This window comes from Grus americana, chromosome 1 (genome assembly GCF_028858705.1).
Source record: "Grus americana isolate bGruAme1 chromosome 1, bGruAme1.mat, whole genome shotgun sequence".
NCBI lineage: Eukaryota > Metazoa > Chordata > Aves > Gruiformes > Gruidae > Grus > Grus americana.
In genome coordinates, this window is record NC_072852.1 from 172,612,769 (window position 1) to 172,630,701 (window position 17,933).

General features: G+C 40.5%; 1 protein-coding gene across 2 annotated transcripts in view; it reads right to left on the minus strand.

Annotated features, from left to right (window-relative positions):
• The window catches only part of SLAIN1 (SLAIN motif family member 1), a 54,993-nt gene that overhangs the window by 19,880 nt on the left and 17,180 nt on the right, over nt 1-17,933 (minus strand). Inside the window, exons 3-4 of one of the 2 annotated variants that reach the window (XM_054828444.1) lie at nt 2,612-2,761; nt 559-708 (exon numbers count right to left, since the gene is read on the minus strand). In XM_054828444.1, the coding sequence (XP_054684419.1) occupies nt 559-708; nt 2,612-2,761 (300 nt within the window). The remainder of the gene's footprint in view (nt 1-558; nt 709-2,611; nt 2,762-17,933) is intronic. The other variant, XM_054828455.1, reaches the window with a different exon arrangement.

A 17,933-nucleotide genomic window follows, 5' to 3' on the forward strand; every position in this document is an offset into this window, starting at 1 on the left:
TTTTCCAAAAATTACTATCAAGCCAAACTATAATCTATGTCAAACAAGCTTCTGGACTCAGCTTTGTGCATAATCACTAGTCTCAAGCCAAAATGTTAAATTTAAATACCCCAATTTAAAGGGGATTTAAAGGGGAATTAATTTCAAAATTCATCTGACAATTAAGAAAATCAAAGTAGAGGCAAAGAAATTCATGACAGCTGCTTATTTTTAGCTTTCTGACGAAATGTAAGCATGAAAAAAATGCTTTAGCATCTTCCCTTCCCAGAAATAAAATAATTTTAATTCATTTGGGGAGACAGTATAAATTTTCTAAACCTAAACAGGTATGGAGCTACCAGTTAGGATTCAGAAAAGTTTTGAAAGATCCAGTACCATTAACCTGAACCCAACAATGTGTGCACCTTCTCTTTGCAGGTGAAGAGTTTTTCCACTTGCCACCCAAGAGGTGACACCATTTAAGAAAGATCCACTTGACTGACACCAGACTGTAGCAGTTTTGACTGTTATGGGAAATCTTCCTCAGACTATTTTGAAAAATGAAAAAAAGCCACCTACTCTCCTCTTGTAGACGAGCCATGATCTGAACATCGGTGAGGTCCTGCAGCTTGTATCCCATGGAGATGGAATCATCCTCCAGCTCCGAGGTGCTCAGTTCACTGTCTATGGATGACTGTGGGCTCAAAGGTGAACTCCTAGAAATGTAACCTATGTGAAAAAACATAACCTTTAGTCTGTGAATACGTCTGGCTATCTTTCATTCACAACTATCTTCCCTTTATGTTACAGTAGCTTAAAATATGTTCTGTACAAGTGATAAAATTTTTCAGACGTGTAGTGCAATCCACTAACAATTAGCAAAGGGATTTGAGACTCGTGAGAAGTGTAGTAACGGATCATGAATTCCTCTGCTTGTTCCCAAAATAGCATCACATAGCCCAGACAATGAATAATTTACCCAGTACAGTTCTGATACAGCTCAGATTAGTTAGTGTAGTCTAAACACATCTGCATTTGAATCCTTCTTATGGGACCGTGGTTCTCCCTATTCTGTCCTGAAAATCAAGTGTTTATGTGTCACCAACTTCTGCTCAGTGCTCAGATTCCACATCAGAGCCATTTATCTAAATTTCACTGTTTTTTTAAAATTATTTATAATAAGATAAATCCATGATTATAACAATTAAGACTGAATATTATGCAATAACAGAGAAAGCACTGCCTCCTTCACTGAGCTACCTTTTGGAGAGGGCCCTGGATTCTTTTTCCCTGCAGGATAGTACAATATAAACTAAATTGCAATTAGTTGTACGAGCTAGTTGCTGCCCAACTTTAAAGAAAAATTCTTCAAATAAAATAGTAAATCACTTTCTAATATCCTCTGGACCGCCAGAGGCCCACAGCCTGTGGGGCGAGAACCGCTGTGACGACGGCTCATCCATCGGCTGTGCTTGCACCACAGGTGTGTTTGCATCCTCTAGCGCTGCTCAAAGCAGCCACCTAAAATTCATCCTAAATTCAGCCCTTCTCTAACAATACGTCCAACAGAAAAGGACACACAGGAGATTACTTAGCTCTGGAAGGATTGTAAGGAGTAAATGCGTTTGCTATTTTAAATTTGCAAGTTACAATCGTCCTTGAGGTTTTGCAGAGGTGGTAACAGCTGTGCCCTTTTGCAGCAGCAGTGGGAAACTAGACAAGATACCTGAGGTATCTCAAACAACCTGAGATGCCTTCGATTAGGGACTAAACTACACCCCATCGAATAGGGGAGTTTAGACATCTCACTCACACAGACACCTACACCAGGCGTTCCGTCTGGAGCTGTATCTGTCTCACCCCCAGCACCCATATCTCTAACAGGGCCTTCTGCACCGATTTCACACGTTGCAAATAAAATTGCGCACAGATCAGTGTGACACTAATGCTAACTTTCTTAGACCACACCTGGTCCTGCCAGCAATAAAATGTTAATGTCTCTTCCCCAGAAGATTGTTTTCTCCACTGCACTGCACCTTGAGAGAAATCACAGATATAAATTGTCTCCTGATACCTGTAGCGAAGAAGGAAAAATGCAACTTTTTGCAATTTACAACCCATGGAAAGTTTGTATTTTTCCTGAAGCTCCTGTGTCCCCTGAAAATCACTAACATAAAATAAAATTTGGATGGTAGCAACAATGCCAGCTTGAAAACAGCCATAATTCTGCTGGCTCTTTTTCTAATAGGTAAGTTCTCCCTGCAACTTCATTACACAGCTGCACAAATGTTTCTGTGGACACAAGGAAGGGGTATGGTGGGGTAGAAATGAGCAGTAAAGGGCAGACAAAGCTGGGGACTGTTTAAGCTGACACAGTCAGGTAAACCATTACCGAGAAATAGGATCTGTTTACTTGCACCACTTCTCTATAACATGCTGTGTAACATAGAAGATAACCTACACTATTAGTTAATTGCTAAATTTTAGGTAATTAAAAAAAAAAAATAATCTTTCTCTGTGATGAATCTATATATGATCACCCGAACAGTGTATTATTGTTAAATGCTAGCAAGATGAGATTAAATTAAGCAACTTTGTAAGCACTGTAAATCAATAAAAAGATAAGCATTACCTGTCCGTTCAGGTGTTAGTATTGCTTTACTGGAGGTTTTAGAGAAGCTGGGACTATTAAAGCCATTGGTATATGGGGTGAGTCTTGCAACAGGACTATAGGGAAAAGCCAAGGAGACAGGTGTAGAGAAGAGGTTCCGCCATCGGCTAGCTGTTACAGATGCGAGGGAGGAGGAGGGGGGAAAAAAAAAAAAGATTTACAGTTATAAATAGAATAGTGCTGTTAGAAAAAATAATCTCATCTTAATCTGTTCATTATACATTTTTGTACTTTTGGCAAAAGGAAAATAATGGTCGAAGTTCAGCAGCAAAACAGGGGATCAGCACAGCCTTCTACATCTAAAAGCGTGCTCCAAAGAGTTTTCTAGCAAATGTGTGTTGTTTCCCATTTTCTACGTATACACCATTTTGGTATGTATTTATTACACACATCGCTGCGTGCCAACACACAAAGTAACAGAGGGACTAAAAACCACTACAGTTAATAGTAAAACACAGAAGAAATTTGTAGTGCTCTTCAAGGAATTGTTCACAGCAATCAATCATCACACAACTGAATTAGCAGTTAAATTATCAGTTATGAGAGTTCAGAGACACAACAGTAAAAGACGCTTAACTGTCAAGTGCTAAAAACAACTGTAATCCCATAGCAAGCTTTTAGGCTATTTTCCCTTCTCTTTTTACAGCATCAAATTCCTGATTACATTGGCATGACATTTTTCATTGTTTTTTGAGGATCAACCGAATAAGAGGATAGGGCACCTCTTTTTCTACATATTGCTTACAACAAGCTTGCAAGGCATCTGGTCTGCTCAGTAACACCACAGAGAACTCAGAGTAGGCAAAAAAGCTAAAGGCTTATTTAATTTACATTTTCTTAGCTCATCCAGTAAAATATGAATTCAACTGTCCTTTGGTTTGTCTATTCTTCAAGATACATTCAAAAGGTAAAATAAACAATATACACATGCTCTTCAGAAAATAAATAGTAAAGTTGTTTTAAGTAGAAGGAAAAGGTAAAATTTAAAAAAAAAAATTATTTCAGAGAACCCATTCAGATACAAGCAAAGTTTGTACAGATGAAAAACAAATGATACTATGGCCATGCTTATTTGTGATAGGATCTATTATGTCCTGACAGATGTTCTGTGCAGTTATACAAGGGAGAGAGCTAGGAACATACTTATACCTAGCTTAGAAATCAATGGCATAACCTTCATGCTTAGCAGGTGTACTTTGCTGCATCAGATGCTGCAAACTGCTTTTCAAAACTAGAAGGGACCAAACGCCTTCAAAAGCTATTCTCCATCACACGGCTGGTTAATACCACTAATTTGCCCTGTTATTTGGACCTGTTGATCCAGTCACTTTAAACACAGATATTCGAATACTATTGAAGCCCTCTCTATTTTAAAACCTCACTGTCCACAAAATGATTTAGCAGGACAGATGAACTTTATCCTTCCTTCTTGTTAACATGAACAGGGAGCGGCCGTGGGAAGGGGAGGGAAGGGCACCTCCGTGGTAGGCTGCCATTCTCATCCTTGCAACCTTTTGAAGCAATCACTTTGCTATCAGTTCAAAAGATGCTATTTCTTCCCCTATTCTTTTTGCTTTGTCCCACTCAAAGGTACTCCTGGGTTTGTGAGTAACGACCAGTCATTACTACTCTTCCCTACTACTTGCTCTACTAAGCTTGGAGGAAAGGCAACCGCTCGGTTCCAGCACGGGCACAAACCGGTCTGCTGGGGAAGAAGAGTAGCTGCAAGGCTCAGTCTCCATGGGAGGGAGCTAAACTACAAAGCAGTAAGACATAAAAATGCAAATTGTGATCTTTGCTGTCCCCTCATCACAGAATTATTGCAATTCCTTCATTTTTCATGATTCTAGTTCCTCCAAGCTTAAAGAAATCTAAAGGTCTGAGATCTTAACTAGGAGCAGCATCAGCAATACTTCTAGGAAATTACTCAATGCCAAACAACACAACACTGACTTCCAGGCAGGGCTATTTGTCCTTAACATTCACTAACGCGATCAGTTCAAAAGTCAAGTATGCAAGTATTCCAGGACAAAAAGGAGAACAAACGCAGATGGACACAACTCTACAAACTAGTAATTAACACAGATCGCTGGGTATGAGATTAACTCCTTGGGAGTTAATAACCGCAAAATGATTCGAGGCATTCATTGAAAGAAACGCACATGACAGAGTAGATCTCGACATCATATCCACCGCTAATGTTTGTCACCTCCACTAGAAACCATCAGTAACGAGCAAAGGATGACAGTTCCTTGTGATTTTATTTTTCTGCCGAACACAAGATCCTGTTTTGTAGCAGCCTGATCATTTGCCAGGCCAATTAGCTGCCAGCGTGTTCTCACCCCCAGATGTGGTCAACCCTACAGCACAAATAAACATCATTCATTACTCTCTACAATAACTGCTGTGAGCTGTCCCACTAAGCACAAAGCAACAGTTATCGCGACTACGAAAGCAAGAACCCACACGAAGAATATAATTAGTATTTACGGCAAACCAGATTCCAAACTCCTCTTTCAAATAGTATGTGTTCTCAAGGAAAGATGGACAAAGAAGCCAAGAAATTCTATCTACACTCATCTCTCTTTACACTAAATCCTTATATATACACCAATCTAAAATATCCCCATTTCTAGAACTTTTGCCAGCATGCTGAAAATAAAACTTCATAATGTTTAAACATCAGCAAAGGATTGACACTTTTTAGGCATACTATTAACTCCATTGTTCAGGATCAAATATACAAAAATGTTTTAATCAGGTTTCAAATGGGAATATCAAAGTACATATTGAGTACTTCTGCAGCATCAGCAAAGACAGCAAAATCAGAGTTACTGAAGCCTCGTGCTAATGCCAAAAACATAAAAAGGTATGCAAAGAAGCAAGTGCTACAGACATCATCTAAATATGTAAATTAATGTAAGATTTGTAAAATCCCAAAATTGTGCAATGAATAGTCATTTTAGGATAATTATTTTGCTCCAAACTGATTGTGAGACTGCCCTGGTTAGCACAGTAAAACACCACTATGGTATGCATGGATTTGCTCTTCATTACCGGTTCCCAGCAGGCTGTTTCCAGAGAATGAGACAATGTTGTTAAGATCTTTATTTTAAATGTAAAAGCCCAGCTGTTAAGCTCTGAATTTTACAATATTTGTAGTTTTTTTCTTGAAGCCCCAACTCTGGTTGCCCACAGATGAAATAAGAAACTCAGGTACCTTTTAAAAAAACAAAGGAAGTTTCTAACCCTTGCAGTTGAATAGAAACAGGAATAATCCTGCTCTGAGTACCTTATACCGAAGATGCACTGACAGAAGAAAAAATACCAGCCATGGAAAAGTAGGGGCATCTAAAGAACCATCAAGAGAAAGGAACTCAAAAAATCCATTTGATTTACTGACGACATTTAAATGGATTAACAATTTGACTTCTTGAAGCATGAAACCCTTAGCCTTTCATGTCAACAAAGGAACTAATATTCTTTAATACAATAAGCATAAATTGTCACAGTCAAAGTGTACAGTTAGATTGGAAGTGCCCGACTTTTGGGGTATGATTCCCTTGGTTCTGATCAATTCTTGGTAACTAGACTGCTGATAATGCACTGCATTACACAATGCATACTGTAACATACTAAAAAAGGACTTGTCAAAATGACTACAGAAACAAAACCTTTCCTTTAAAAAACAAAATCAGCAACAAGTGAGCCTGTTCATAAGTTTAACATACTTACTCGCACAACTGAAGGTTTAAAAACTGATCAAGACCTTATTCTTGTAACTTCCCTGGAGATATCAAAATGCTAAAATAGAATAGTAACTCACATAGAAAAATATGAGCAACTACATAAACATAAATATTCACCACACTGACTCCTGCGAATAATCAGCATTTGTTAAGAACTGATGGAAAATTTCACATGAAAACCTAAGCAAGTAAACAGCTACAGAATTGCACGGCTTGAAAGGAACAGAGCACCCTGCAAAACCAGAGCATGCTGTACCATGTCTAAAGCAACTCCCTTACTAAAAGCAATTTCTCATTTAAGCTGCATAAGGCACACAATTTCTAAACATATACAGTAGCATGTTTTTGAAAGTGAAGACAAAACTTGCCATTCAAATCAATGAGAACGTTCACAAACTGGGACACGAGGTATAAACAGCATAGATTCTCATCATGTTGTTTTAATTTTGTGGGGTTACAACCAATGTAAACAGAGACAGATCAAGTACAGGTCCTGTACTTGATGAATCAGCTATACCTAGGACATCATATTAACTAAGGATATCAGGTTTTCCAAGAAACCAAAAGAAATGCATGAACATTTTAAACACCTTCAATTTTCATAACTCCATTATGAAACTCAGTGCACTCAGTTTGACAGAATGGTAACTTACTTGCACTCTAAGGGACACAAATAAAAAAATATTTCTTTGCTATAAAGACAGAAAACAATAAAGTCATAAGTAATTGTGTTGCACTACTGACTAACCACACTAAATTATATCTGAGGTGCTATCTAGCTTGTTTATTCACTTAATTAGCTTAAGTTTTATACGGGCCCTCAGGCCAGAGTCAAAAATACTTTTTAAGCTCAAGCTAAAAAGAAATTAAATTGCACATATGCAGATATTTGAATACGGGTGCTAATTACACAGCCTGAACAAAACCACTCTTTTGAGCCAGCAGCTGGAGGAATATTTACAGTACTGTCAACCCAGTAACTGTAAGTTTTGAACAGACAGCACTTTCCTGCCGACATACTTTGCTCAGAGCAGGAAACCCAAACCACTTCCCTGGTGCGTTTCTGCATGTGCACAGTTTTGCAGCAGCCACGCTTAAAAGCAAAATATCTCTCTCAGGAGTAAAATGCACAGTCCTGCATATGAAACAGAAGTATTCTGTTAATCACTGGAGAAATTCAAGAGTGCTAGAAGGGAATTCAAAACCCTCTCCTTACCGTAGATAAGAACATCTAAACCACCTAAGAGGTATCACCTCAGTGAGGCGTATCTAATATTTCCCTCCCAAAGACAGGTATTTAACCTTTGCTTTTGGTCCCTGTAAAACCATGATTTGGACTCTGAAAACTCCTCCCGCAGTTAGACCTATGTCTGGGAACAGACAAGTGGCTAACGTCAAAAAAGACAGCCGTAGGAAGAGGAGAGGAAGGTAGTCCCACTACTCACTCAACAGCGTCGTCATTGGGACACTTGCTCAAGAAGCAGGAAATGTGGGCTCCTACTACTCAACAGCCTGAAGAGATTTACTTGAGTCCCTGGAAAACCCAGGGCTGCTGTAAGAACATGAAGCAGTCTGAGGTAGAAGGGAGGTGCTAGACACTCAACTGCAACCAACGCTGTGGTGCCACCACACAGGAACAGATCTTCAGGTAGCTAAGTTTTCAAAGCAAAGCTTAAGTAGATACTGCCTTTCAAGTACTTCAGTAGCTCCCAAACACATGGACCTCAGAAGTATGTACAATCCTTAGGTCTACTTCACAGGGTGAGGCATTCAGCTCCTGTGCTCACAAGAGAAGGACTGTAACATCATCCAGGGTTTACTTGAACCCAGTGCTCCAAAACTGCCCTTTGCAACTACAAGTTCTAAAAACTTACTTTTTTGAAAAATTTGCATTTTTATTAGTTACAGGATTACAAGCGCAGGGCCCAAGACAGCAATGTTTTCAGCTCTACTAACTGTGAGGAGGAGTGTTGAGTTGTACCTGTAAAACTGGAAGTTAGTCTGGGGTGTGTACATATTCCCATCTTGCTGAATGCTATTGTTCAGTGAACATCTCTGCTCTTCAAGCTGCCCCTCCTCGTTCCAGTCTCCCACAGCCATCAGCCATGGTCATCTCAACAGCTTGTTCCAGCATCTATGGTTTCCTAACCACAGCTGTAGCTCCCACAGCCATCCAGCTAGTGATAAAAACTTTGCCATCAGCATAGAGCTACACTTCATATGTTTATGGACATTTTCAGTCACATTGAATCTGTTATTGCCTGAAACCATTTCCCTGCACTGCCATATCCAGCTCACAAAATGATCTTGGGGCTTGTTTGCTGTTTCTGTCCCTTGATATCTCGGTCAGGAGAGGCAAAGCATCCCCTCTTCCCCAGCTGCAATGAAAACAGAGGGAAATCCCGTAAATGTAGACTGTACAAGGGGACTCAAAGCTACAAAGATGATTAGGGCTACAAAGATGATGAGGGGACTAGAGCATATCTCGTATGAGGAAAGGCTGAGAGAGCTGGGGCTGTTTAGCCTGGAGAAGAGAAGACTGACAGGGGATCTTATCAATGCTTATAAATATCTAAAGGGCAGATGTCAAGAGGATGGGGCCAGACTCTTTTCAGTGGTGCCCACTGACAGGTCAAGGGGCAATGGGCACAAACTGGAACACAGGAAGTTCCACCTGAATATGAGGAAAAACTTCTTCACTTTGAGGGTGACCGAGCACTGGAACAGGCTGCCCAGAGAGGCTGTGGAGTCTCCTTCTCTGCAGATATTCAAAACCCGCCTGGTGCAATCCTGTTTAACCTGCTGTAGGTGATCCTGCTCTAGCAGGGGGGTTGGACTAGCTGATCTCTAGAGGTCCCTTCCAACCCCTACTGCTCTGTAAATCTGTGACTCCTTTCAAGAGTCAGTAAATAGGGGTCTCTAAAATACAATTTAGTGTACATCTTTACCCTTGAACCTCTGTAATCAGACTACAACAACTGAACAAATACATGCCAACATTTTTCTTTGGTTTTCTACACTCTTAACATAGGTCAGCTAGTGAGAAACTATATAGCAATGAAATGTCTTCATTTGATTGTCTTCTGCAAGAGTGTAATTTCTCTACAAAATTCTAAGTTTTCACAATGGTTTTAACAGTCAATATACAGGATTGCCATGTACCAGTAAAAAAAGAGATTAAATACTGTCTTGTGCTACTTTAAAATAATAATAAAAAGCAATCAAGTTCTGCTTCAAATGTCTAACGAAAACAATAGCCATTATAGTTTGGACACAGAGTAATAGATTAGGAGGAGCTGAGAAAATTAATAAAGATTGCCCACTACCCTCCATGCCTAGGAAAACCGCAAAATAATGTTAGTTTTAAGAGTATGTGAGAACTAGGAGCATCTGAAAAAGTTTGTTTCCTAATTCATAGAATCATAGAATAATTGAAGTTGGAAGGGACCTCAAAGATCATCTAGTTCCAACCCCCCTGCCATGGGCAGGGACACCCTCCACTAGACCACGTTGCCCAAAGCCCCATCCAACCTGGCCTTGAACACTTCCAGGGAGGGGGCATCCACAGCTTCTCTGGGCAATCTGTTCCAGTGCCTCACCACCCTCACAGTAAAGAATTTCTTCCTAACATCTAATCTAAATCTACCGTCTTTCAGTTTAAAGTCATTCACATAAAGCAAATCCTTTTTGAAAAGTGATATAAAAGGATCTATTAGTGTAGAATGAGAAAGTTCAGTTAGTATGTATTGGTATATAACTGCTTAAATACATAGAACTGCAAGAACTCGTATACCTCAACTTAAAACCTGCCCCAGCAAAAAAGCACAGACCTCTTTTAAAGGTACAATCAGAAAGCCTATCTAAATTGCAGTAGTTTCTAGGACTTTCAGCTAGCACAGCAAAGCAATGCAATCAGCAGTAGTGTTTGGCATACTGCAATTGGTGACAAAAATGTAAATCTAAGTAAGATTCAGGAATGATGCACTTTGACATATTCCACTTGTGCCAATGATTACCTATCAGTCTAAGCAGGGAATATTTACATATTTTTCAAGACAGATGCGCAACTACTCTATTTCAATGTATTTCAGTGAAAGGGTGACGTGAAAATTGTCTTTAGACACGTTACGTGCTGGAAAAAGAACCACACTGCTTTCCAACTGCAGTGGGCTGAAGGGCAGAGAGACTCTAACCACTGTTCTCTGACTCAACTTTGTCATAAAAGTGACTTTATGACATCAAAGTATTCAAAAGACTAGAAAGGAAATGGAATTGAGACGTAGGAGCTACCTCCTACAAAAAAGGATACTGCGCCTTACCTATGTGCTTTGGAGGGTTGGGTTATTTGGGGTTTTTTTGGGTTTTGGTTTGGTTTTTGTTTTTGGTGGTGTTTTTTTTTTTTTTTTTTAAATTACCTCTTTATTTTAAGGCAAACTTTTTACCAAACAGCTATCTAAACAAGCAAGCACAGAGGCTTTGTGAAAAATGTAACTGCCTCAGCATTCATTTTCTTTCTGTGTGCACAGCTCTCCCTGCCTGCAGAGGTCCAAAAGGAAATTTTCAGAGCAGAGGTAATAGCCAAACACGGCTTCCCAGCATATCTTTTTTTTAGAAATTGGACAAATATTACGCTGAAGGATTAAGTCCTAGGCATGATCTAGGGCCCAAATGTCTGTTGCCTCCCCAGCTCCTATACTCTGCAAGTACCATTTTATGTAAACTGCCAGTCTGATGCATTTTCATTCCCTTTGGTGGATTCTTAACCAGAACCCATGAGCATACAAGCACTCACATTTCAGCTAACTTGAAACCTTGCTGAGCAGAAGATTCATCCTCGTGTATTACTACATAAGGTAATCTGAAACAAAATATATAGCCCCAGATTCTTCTGCCAAACTATTAGCATTTCACTAAGGAGAGGGTTTACCTCAGTTAATTTTATGAGCCTTCAAATATGGAATTAGGAGCCTTCCAAAACAAGGAGTTCTTACCAAAGGGCACTGTGAATGCAAAAATTTACATGGGAAGACTACAGAAATTCACAGAAGAGGAATCCAAAGGTTAATAAATCACATTAAATCAGAGTTCACATCTGGTTCAGTCAGTCTATGAATTGGAAATACATCTGGGAGGGTGTTGGGGCAGGCGCGTATGTTGTTTGCCCGTATTCTTTCTTCTAGTATCTATTTATAGCGCTTTTGGACGCAGGAATCTGTGTCATACAGATACAATAGATGTTCCTATGCGCAGACACTGATGATTGATAGTCACCATGGAATGCAATATACAATATACTCCAAAGAGAAAGGATGGGGCACAATTTACCTCACCTCTGCTTCAAAAGGACGTGAGCTGTGCCTGTTCGCGTTGCCTACAAAGGCAGCCCAGTGTGACTGGCTCCGATACAGATCTCTGCATGTATTCAAACGAAACTCCCTTTGACAGCATTCATTACAGAGAACAATAAACAGAGCTTCAAAACAGATTTCAGAGACTGCATTCAGTTTTCCCTTTTTCTAAGCAATTGAAAAAGACAACTCTCTTGCAGCGCTAGAGCACTGCAATGCTTGCATCCATCCTACTGAAACAGCTGTAGATATCCAATTAAAGTTGTTGACCATCTTTCTTGGCAGCAGTTCCAGTCGAAAGGGGAACCTTCACTACCTTCCTACAGGCTAACACTTTATGCCAATCCTCCCCATGCCATCCTCTCAGCTGTACCGGTACACTGCACCAGCAAGTACAACCATCTTTGCAAGACTTCATGCTAAATCAGATCAATTACCCAACCTGTATTAAAAAGACCTTTTTTAAAAAAAAAACAAGGAAGAGTTCCTCAATCCCCTTTACCAGGAAGATGGAGCCCCGTTGTACCAGGGCATTTAAGGGAGAGATGGAGAAGCAGAAAAGAGCAGCTGGAAGGTGGGGCTGCCAAAGCCAATGTTACCTCCAAAAGAAACGCTTGTCAGAGAATGGCCTCTACAACGTGTCTGAGGGCAGGCGAGATGAACTCAAAGTCTGACACTGATTGTTTACTTGTATATACAGCACAGAACAAAACAATAGCACTTTCATCGTATTTTAACAATTAGCAACAAAACAGGGAACAAAATGGTAACCACCTTACAATGTCACTCAAAGGCTAAAGAAAGCTCTATCACCACGATGTGTAGACAATGCACATAAGGCCACAGAAACATCTTCCTCCAAGTCTTGCTGTGCCAGCTGGATAGACCTCCTGCCTCAACCTGTTCTGGCTGTAACTTGTCATGTCTCTGGTTAAGCTCACCAAGCATGTATGAACGGAGATGGGCAAGGATGTGAAGGGACAGCAATTCCTTGTAGGCACAACTAAAGTTAGAACAAGACATAGATCCTTGCCAGAAAGAAAGCAAGTTACATTCCCGTGTAAAGGGATGAAAGGAAGACTCAACCAGAGCAATCTGAAATCATCTTATTCCAAATGTACTGGATCCACAACAGACTTTCAGGTTTGTTTATACCACACAGCACAGCAAAGCGTCCAAGAGCCCCAAAGAAGCTCTGAGGAGCCTAGCGCATCCACCTAGAAAAAGGCAGCATTGTGGCAAGAAACTAATGCCTCTTCCACAATCAGCGTACCTTCACTAGCAGCCAGCTGCACCCAACCAAGTGGGTGTAACTAATCTGGTCTCAAACAGTTCCAAGTTGCAGAAAGCTCCACACCATACTAATTTATGAGGGGTGGCCTCACTCCTCCAGCGTGAAACCAGTGTCTTCACACAGACATTGCTATTGCAGTCTACCGCACAGCAAAGCATTAGATGTAAGCAAAGCAGTGTCTGAAGTTACAACACACACACCACTTAAATGCCACTTGAGCATCACAATCAGCCGGAATCACATTTTACTCACTACCTGCTTAATGCTGCCTGCTAATTCAAAGGGAGAACATTTTGGTCTGCATGAAATGTGGCATAGTTTACATTTTCCTTTATAAATCAAAGGTCTATCGTTGATTACATGCACTCTAACATTACTGTTGTGCAAACACATTCATATTCTAACATCACCATAAGCAAAATCGGAGATCTCATGCTCGTTGCATAAGCATTGTGAAACTCCTCCCAACCTTATTTTTCTTCCCGAATTCATTACCTTTGGTAACTGCTTTGTCTCTATTTCAGTGACAGTGTAATATAGCAAAATCCCAGAGAGTACTGTAGAAAGCATATTTTGCAGTCACTCAACACAGGTTCAAATCTCTGTTTGCACCAATACTTCAAAAGTAGCAAAACCAACTAAATTTTGAACTGAAAAATGTCTTTTTCTTTAAATGCAGGCTCTCATGTCTGAAGCACCTCCCAGGTCTGAGAAACAGTATGCCTATAGCATGTGTCTCAGGACAACTCTTCACTGCCTGCTGCTTGCAGAGCCCTGACAACCTTTGTCTCCATATAACTCATACCGTTTCGATCCACTGGACATTTGCTCCACAGAGCAGCACGATATATTGTCTCTAGGTCTGAAGGAACCAAGGGAATGCCTGCAGATAAGCAGCAGCAAGGAGTATGCAGCTGCAGGAGTCACCTCCGCAGCCTCCATAATTCAACACTTGCAGCATCCTCATCAGAGATACTCGCCCAGGATGCGGCTCTTGCACAGTAAAGCGTTGGTGCCCAGCAGTTTAATAACTACTGTGCTGGATTATTAACACCACAGTTCTGTGGAGCATCGCATTATTAACAACAGGAGGAGGACCTAAATATGTTTTCTCTGATTCAAAACTGCCATACTGTCACCATCTCAGAGAGGTGCCTTTAACTGTAATGGGATCAACGACATACGCTTGTGGAGAGGGAAGGAGATGCAGTTTCGACAACCCCACCTGAAATCAGGTTGTTTGTAGGGTTTGTATTTTACATGTTGTTCCTATGCAAAGGTTATATATAGCTATAGACTGCTGACCAAAAATATACACAGTTAATATTTCCTATTTCTGTAAAAAATGTGTCATAATGTCACTAAGTTCCAGGTCTGCTGTAAAAAAGCAAAGCAAGTTTAAAGTCCAGAGCCAGGCCCATAAACTCAAGATATTAAACAAAAATGCTAATTAAACTGCCTTAACCAGGACAGGAGGCAGAAATTCCTTGTGCCCCAGAAGGAGCACTTGCTGTCCCAGTACCAAAACACAAGATTGGTTATTCCACTATGAGACAAAGAGTAGTTACCAGAGTTTCTATTTTGATAGACTCTGCAATTGACTTTACAGAAAGGAGCTGGGAAGGTGCAGCTCTACAAACCTTCCTGGGCACATCCATGTCACTTGGGGCATGCTGAGCCCTCTAACTCAACACCATCCTCACTAACCAAGATTCTAGATCAATGAAGAAAGAAATGTAGCATCATATATCAGCTTAATAATACATGTTGGGGGGGGTGGGAGGGGTGGGGTGGTTTGCTTGTAATATGGGCCCATGATCATAAATATGTCCACTTAAGTAAGCACTTCGTCATCCTAAAAAGTATCTGGTGGTAAAGTTGACTTCAGAGAAATCTGGCCTGCCACTCCTTTGGACGTGGTTATCTATTATTCAGGAGCAGGCTTTCAAGCTACTAATCCATCTGGTACACATACTGGGTATGCGACTCTTGTTACAGGTCATCCTCTTCCCTGGCCACACGGCTCTGTCCCTTGGGGCTACCCTTACGTGTGAAGTTTGCTTCAGCATCCGAGGGGAAAGGAAAAGCAGTTTCATGTCCCCTGTTCACATGGGGGATGCCTCCACCCTTGTACAAGTCGTGTAGGTGCAGTGACAATCGTTTTCAGTTGCAGAAAAAGCTGGTAAGCAAATTCAGTTTTGGACAGTTCTGTGTCAGATTACTTCTTGAACTACTGAAGTTAATTTTCTTGGGCATCTCTTGCAGTTCAAAGATACTTGTTTCCCCAGTCTACTCCACACATCCATTCAATTCTTTAAATTACTTCATAAAGACCAAGTGAGCCCTGTTGGGGCAGGGGTATTTTGCCAATATGGTATAGTAGGACCTGTAATGACTCTTACACCACCGAGGGAACTCGTTCTTTATGTCAACAGTCTACAAGCATTGCTATGAACTTAAAAGTATAATTAATAAAAGGAAAATTTTCCAGAACAACCATATGTATATAACAGGGACTTCTGCCAATGCAGGACATGGATTCACATCTTCTCCCATTCTTGATGAACAAAATTATGCTACATTCAGGTCTCCAGCACAGACCTGACCTTCCTGACATTGGCAAGGATACCATGTATAGCTCTGTAATGCGTGTTCAGAAGAACCCTGTGATGTAAAAGCAAGCTTTGCAAAGTCTTCCTAAGCAAATATCTCTGACTATGGAGAATCAAGCTCCAGAGTTTTACATAGTCTGTACTGATCACTGCCAGCCAGATCAAGAGCATGAACTTACTGTATTTTCAGTCATGTGGGAACAAATAAATACTGAATTTCAGCTTATCGCATTTTGAATCTCAAATATAAAGCAGCAGACTCCTCTCGAGTTTATTTGACATTCATCCCCAAAACCATACAATTAACAGGTGAAAGCCCTTAAGGAGCTAAGAGAAGGACAATGCACAAACCACAAGAAAGTCAGTTAAAGACCTCCAGTGATTTCAATAGGCTTTGGATCAACATGGGTTTTTTCCTACTACATTTCTACTACTGTAAGTTTTCTACTACTATCTAGTACATGGGATGTAATTACAAAAGATTATCATAACACCATTTTTTAAATACTATTTATTTAGTTACCTCCACTCCTACCATAAGGCTAGAGACACTTCACTTGATTCTTGTCTCTGGTTAATTTTACAGTGGTGGAAGGCCTGCTTTCACAGAATTAATTTCTGTTTACCACAGCTTAAGTAAAGGCTGGAAATTCATTTTGTTGGATGACTAAAAATTCTTAACAAAAGCTATGGTACGGAAGCAAATATGAATTTTAGCCACACAGGAGAGGAGAGGTGGGGGAAGAATGTTTTGCGAAACGCAGCACCTCCTCCATCTTTAATAAACTCCATGGTCTGTATTCACCTCAAAATTTTCAGTGTTCAAATTCGACCTCCAGTCCTACCAAACCAACTATGCTCCTCTCTGTTTCTCCCTGTCACTGGAGGAAGATGGATCTCATGCTCTGGAGATGTCTCTGGTTTTCAACTAGTCCCTGATTTCAAGCCTGAAGTTTAAGATGGCTTAAACAAAGCAGTATGAACCTTATCTTGAAAGCACTTACAACATGTTTAACCCACAGAAACAGAGACTTACATGGTAGCTAGAGAAGACGTGACCTGAAAGTTGAAATACGAGGAGTATCATGACATTCATTCGAGTTGGGTCCAAGCGACAGCTATACTGATGTACAGCATCCATGTGGCATTGCACCACGGTGTGTGGATGTATTGGAGCTAGGCTGTTTGACATGCCTCTGCATGGTGACGACAGGTTGTATGCATTGCCAGGATCAACTCTTAGGGTCTACTTATGTTCTGATAACACAACAAGGAAGGGTGAGGTCCTCTCTGTGCCTGCATACAAGCGTACCCTTCAAGGCTACTAAGAACATGAGAAGCTTTTATCTTGTCAGCAAGCTGCTTTCTACATAGCAAAAAAGTACAGGTCTTGTGTATTTTCTTAACTTCAGCCTGAGAAGGAGGCCTGTTTTCAAAACCAGTTAACCTAACAGGGCTTTTTTGTGCAGAAATAAATCTCCCTAATCTCTTGCAACTGTACATTAGACATCTCCAGTTTAATCAGCCAAAAGCAGATTTAAAACCCCAATGACAGCAGCGTAACCACTCTTGGAAATGCTGTTTTCATCCCTTCGAGAACAACAGCTGCTTTGTGATCTCTTGAGTCATTGTGTCTTTGTACTGGCCGGTCTAAGTCTTTGTGTCTTTGTACTGGTCGGTCTAAGATCATCAGTGCCATCGTATTTATCTTCCTGCACATTCAGTGCAGGAGCTGAGTCATTGCAGCCACAGCAGTCCCACAGAACTCCGCTGGACACGCTCCCTTTCTGCAGTTTTGGTCTCAGGAGTTGAATAAAAGACTGGAGGAGACAGTAGTAAAAGTGCCATTCCAGAAAAAGAATTAAAATAAAATCACATCAACTAAAACTCTTCACAAATGTAATAATTAGGGCAAACATTCAACTACAGCGTAAACGTTTAAAAAAACCCAAACGTTGAAAAGATTATTTTAGGGAATAAACCAGGTTTTTTTATAGATTTCAAGAAGAGCTCAGCTGCCATTCACAAAACAGAGGAAGATGAAGGGCACATTCACCATTTCACACTAAGTCCACGCTTAGAGGATTCCTCTAGGATGAGAAGCAAGGCCACTTAACCCTTCTCTGCTTGATTTAAAGAACAGGTATTAGTTCAACTGCCCTTGCAGATCAGAGCTCAGCTGCTACACAAGGTGCTCTCATGCTCTTCTGCTGAAGATGTTCTATTCCTTTAGTCTATTCATTGGACTAGACAAAAAACAAAAGGGATTGTTATCTAGTG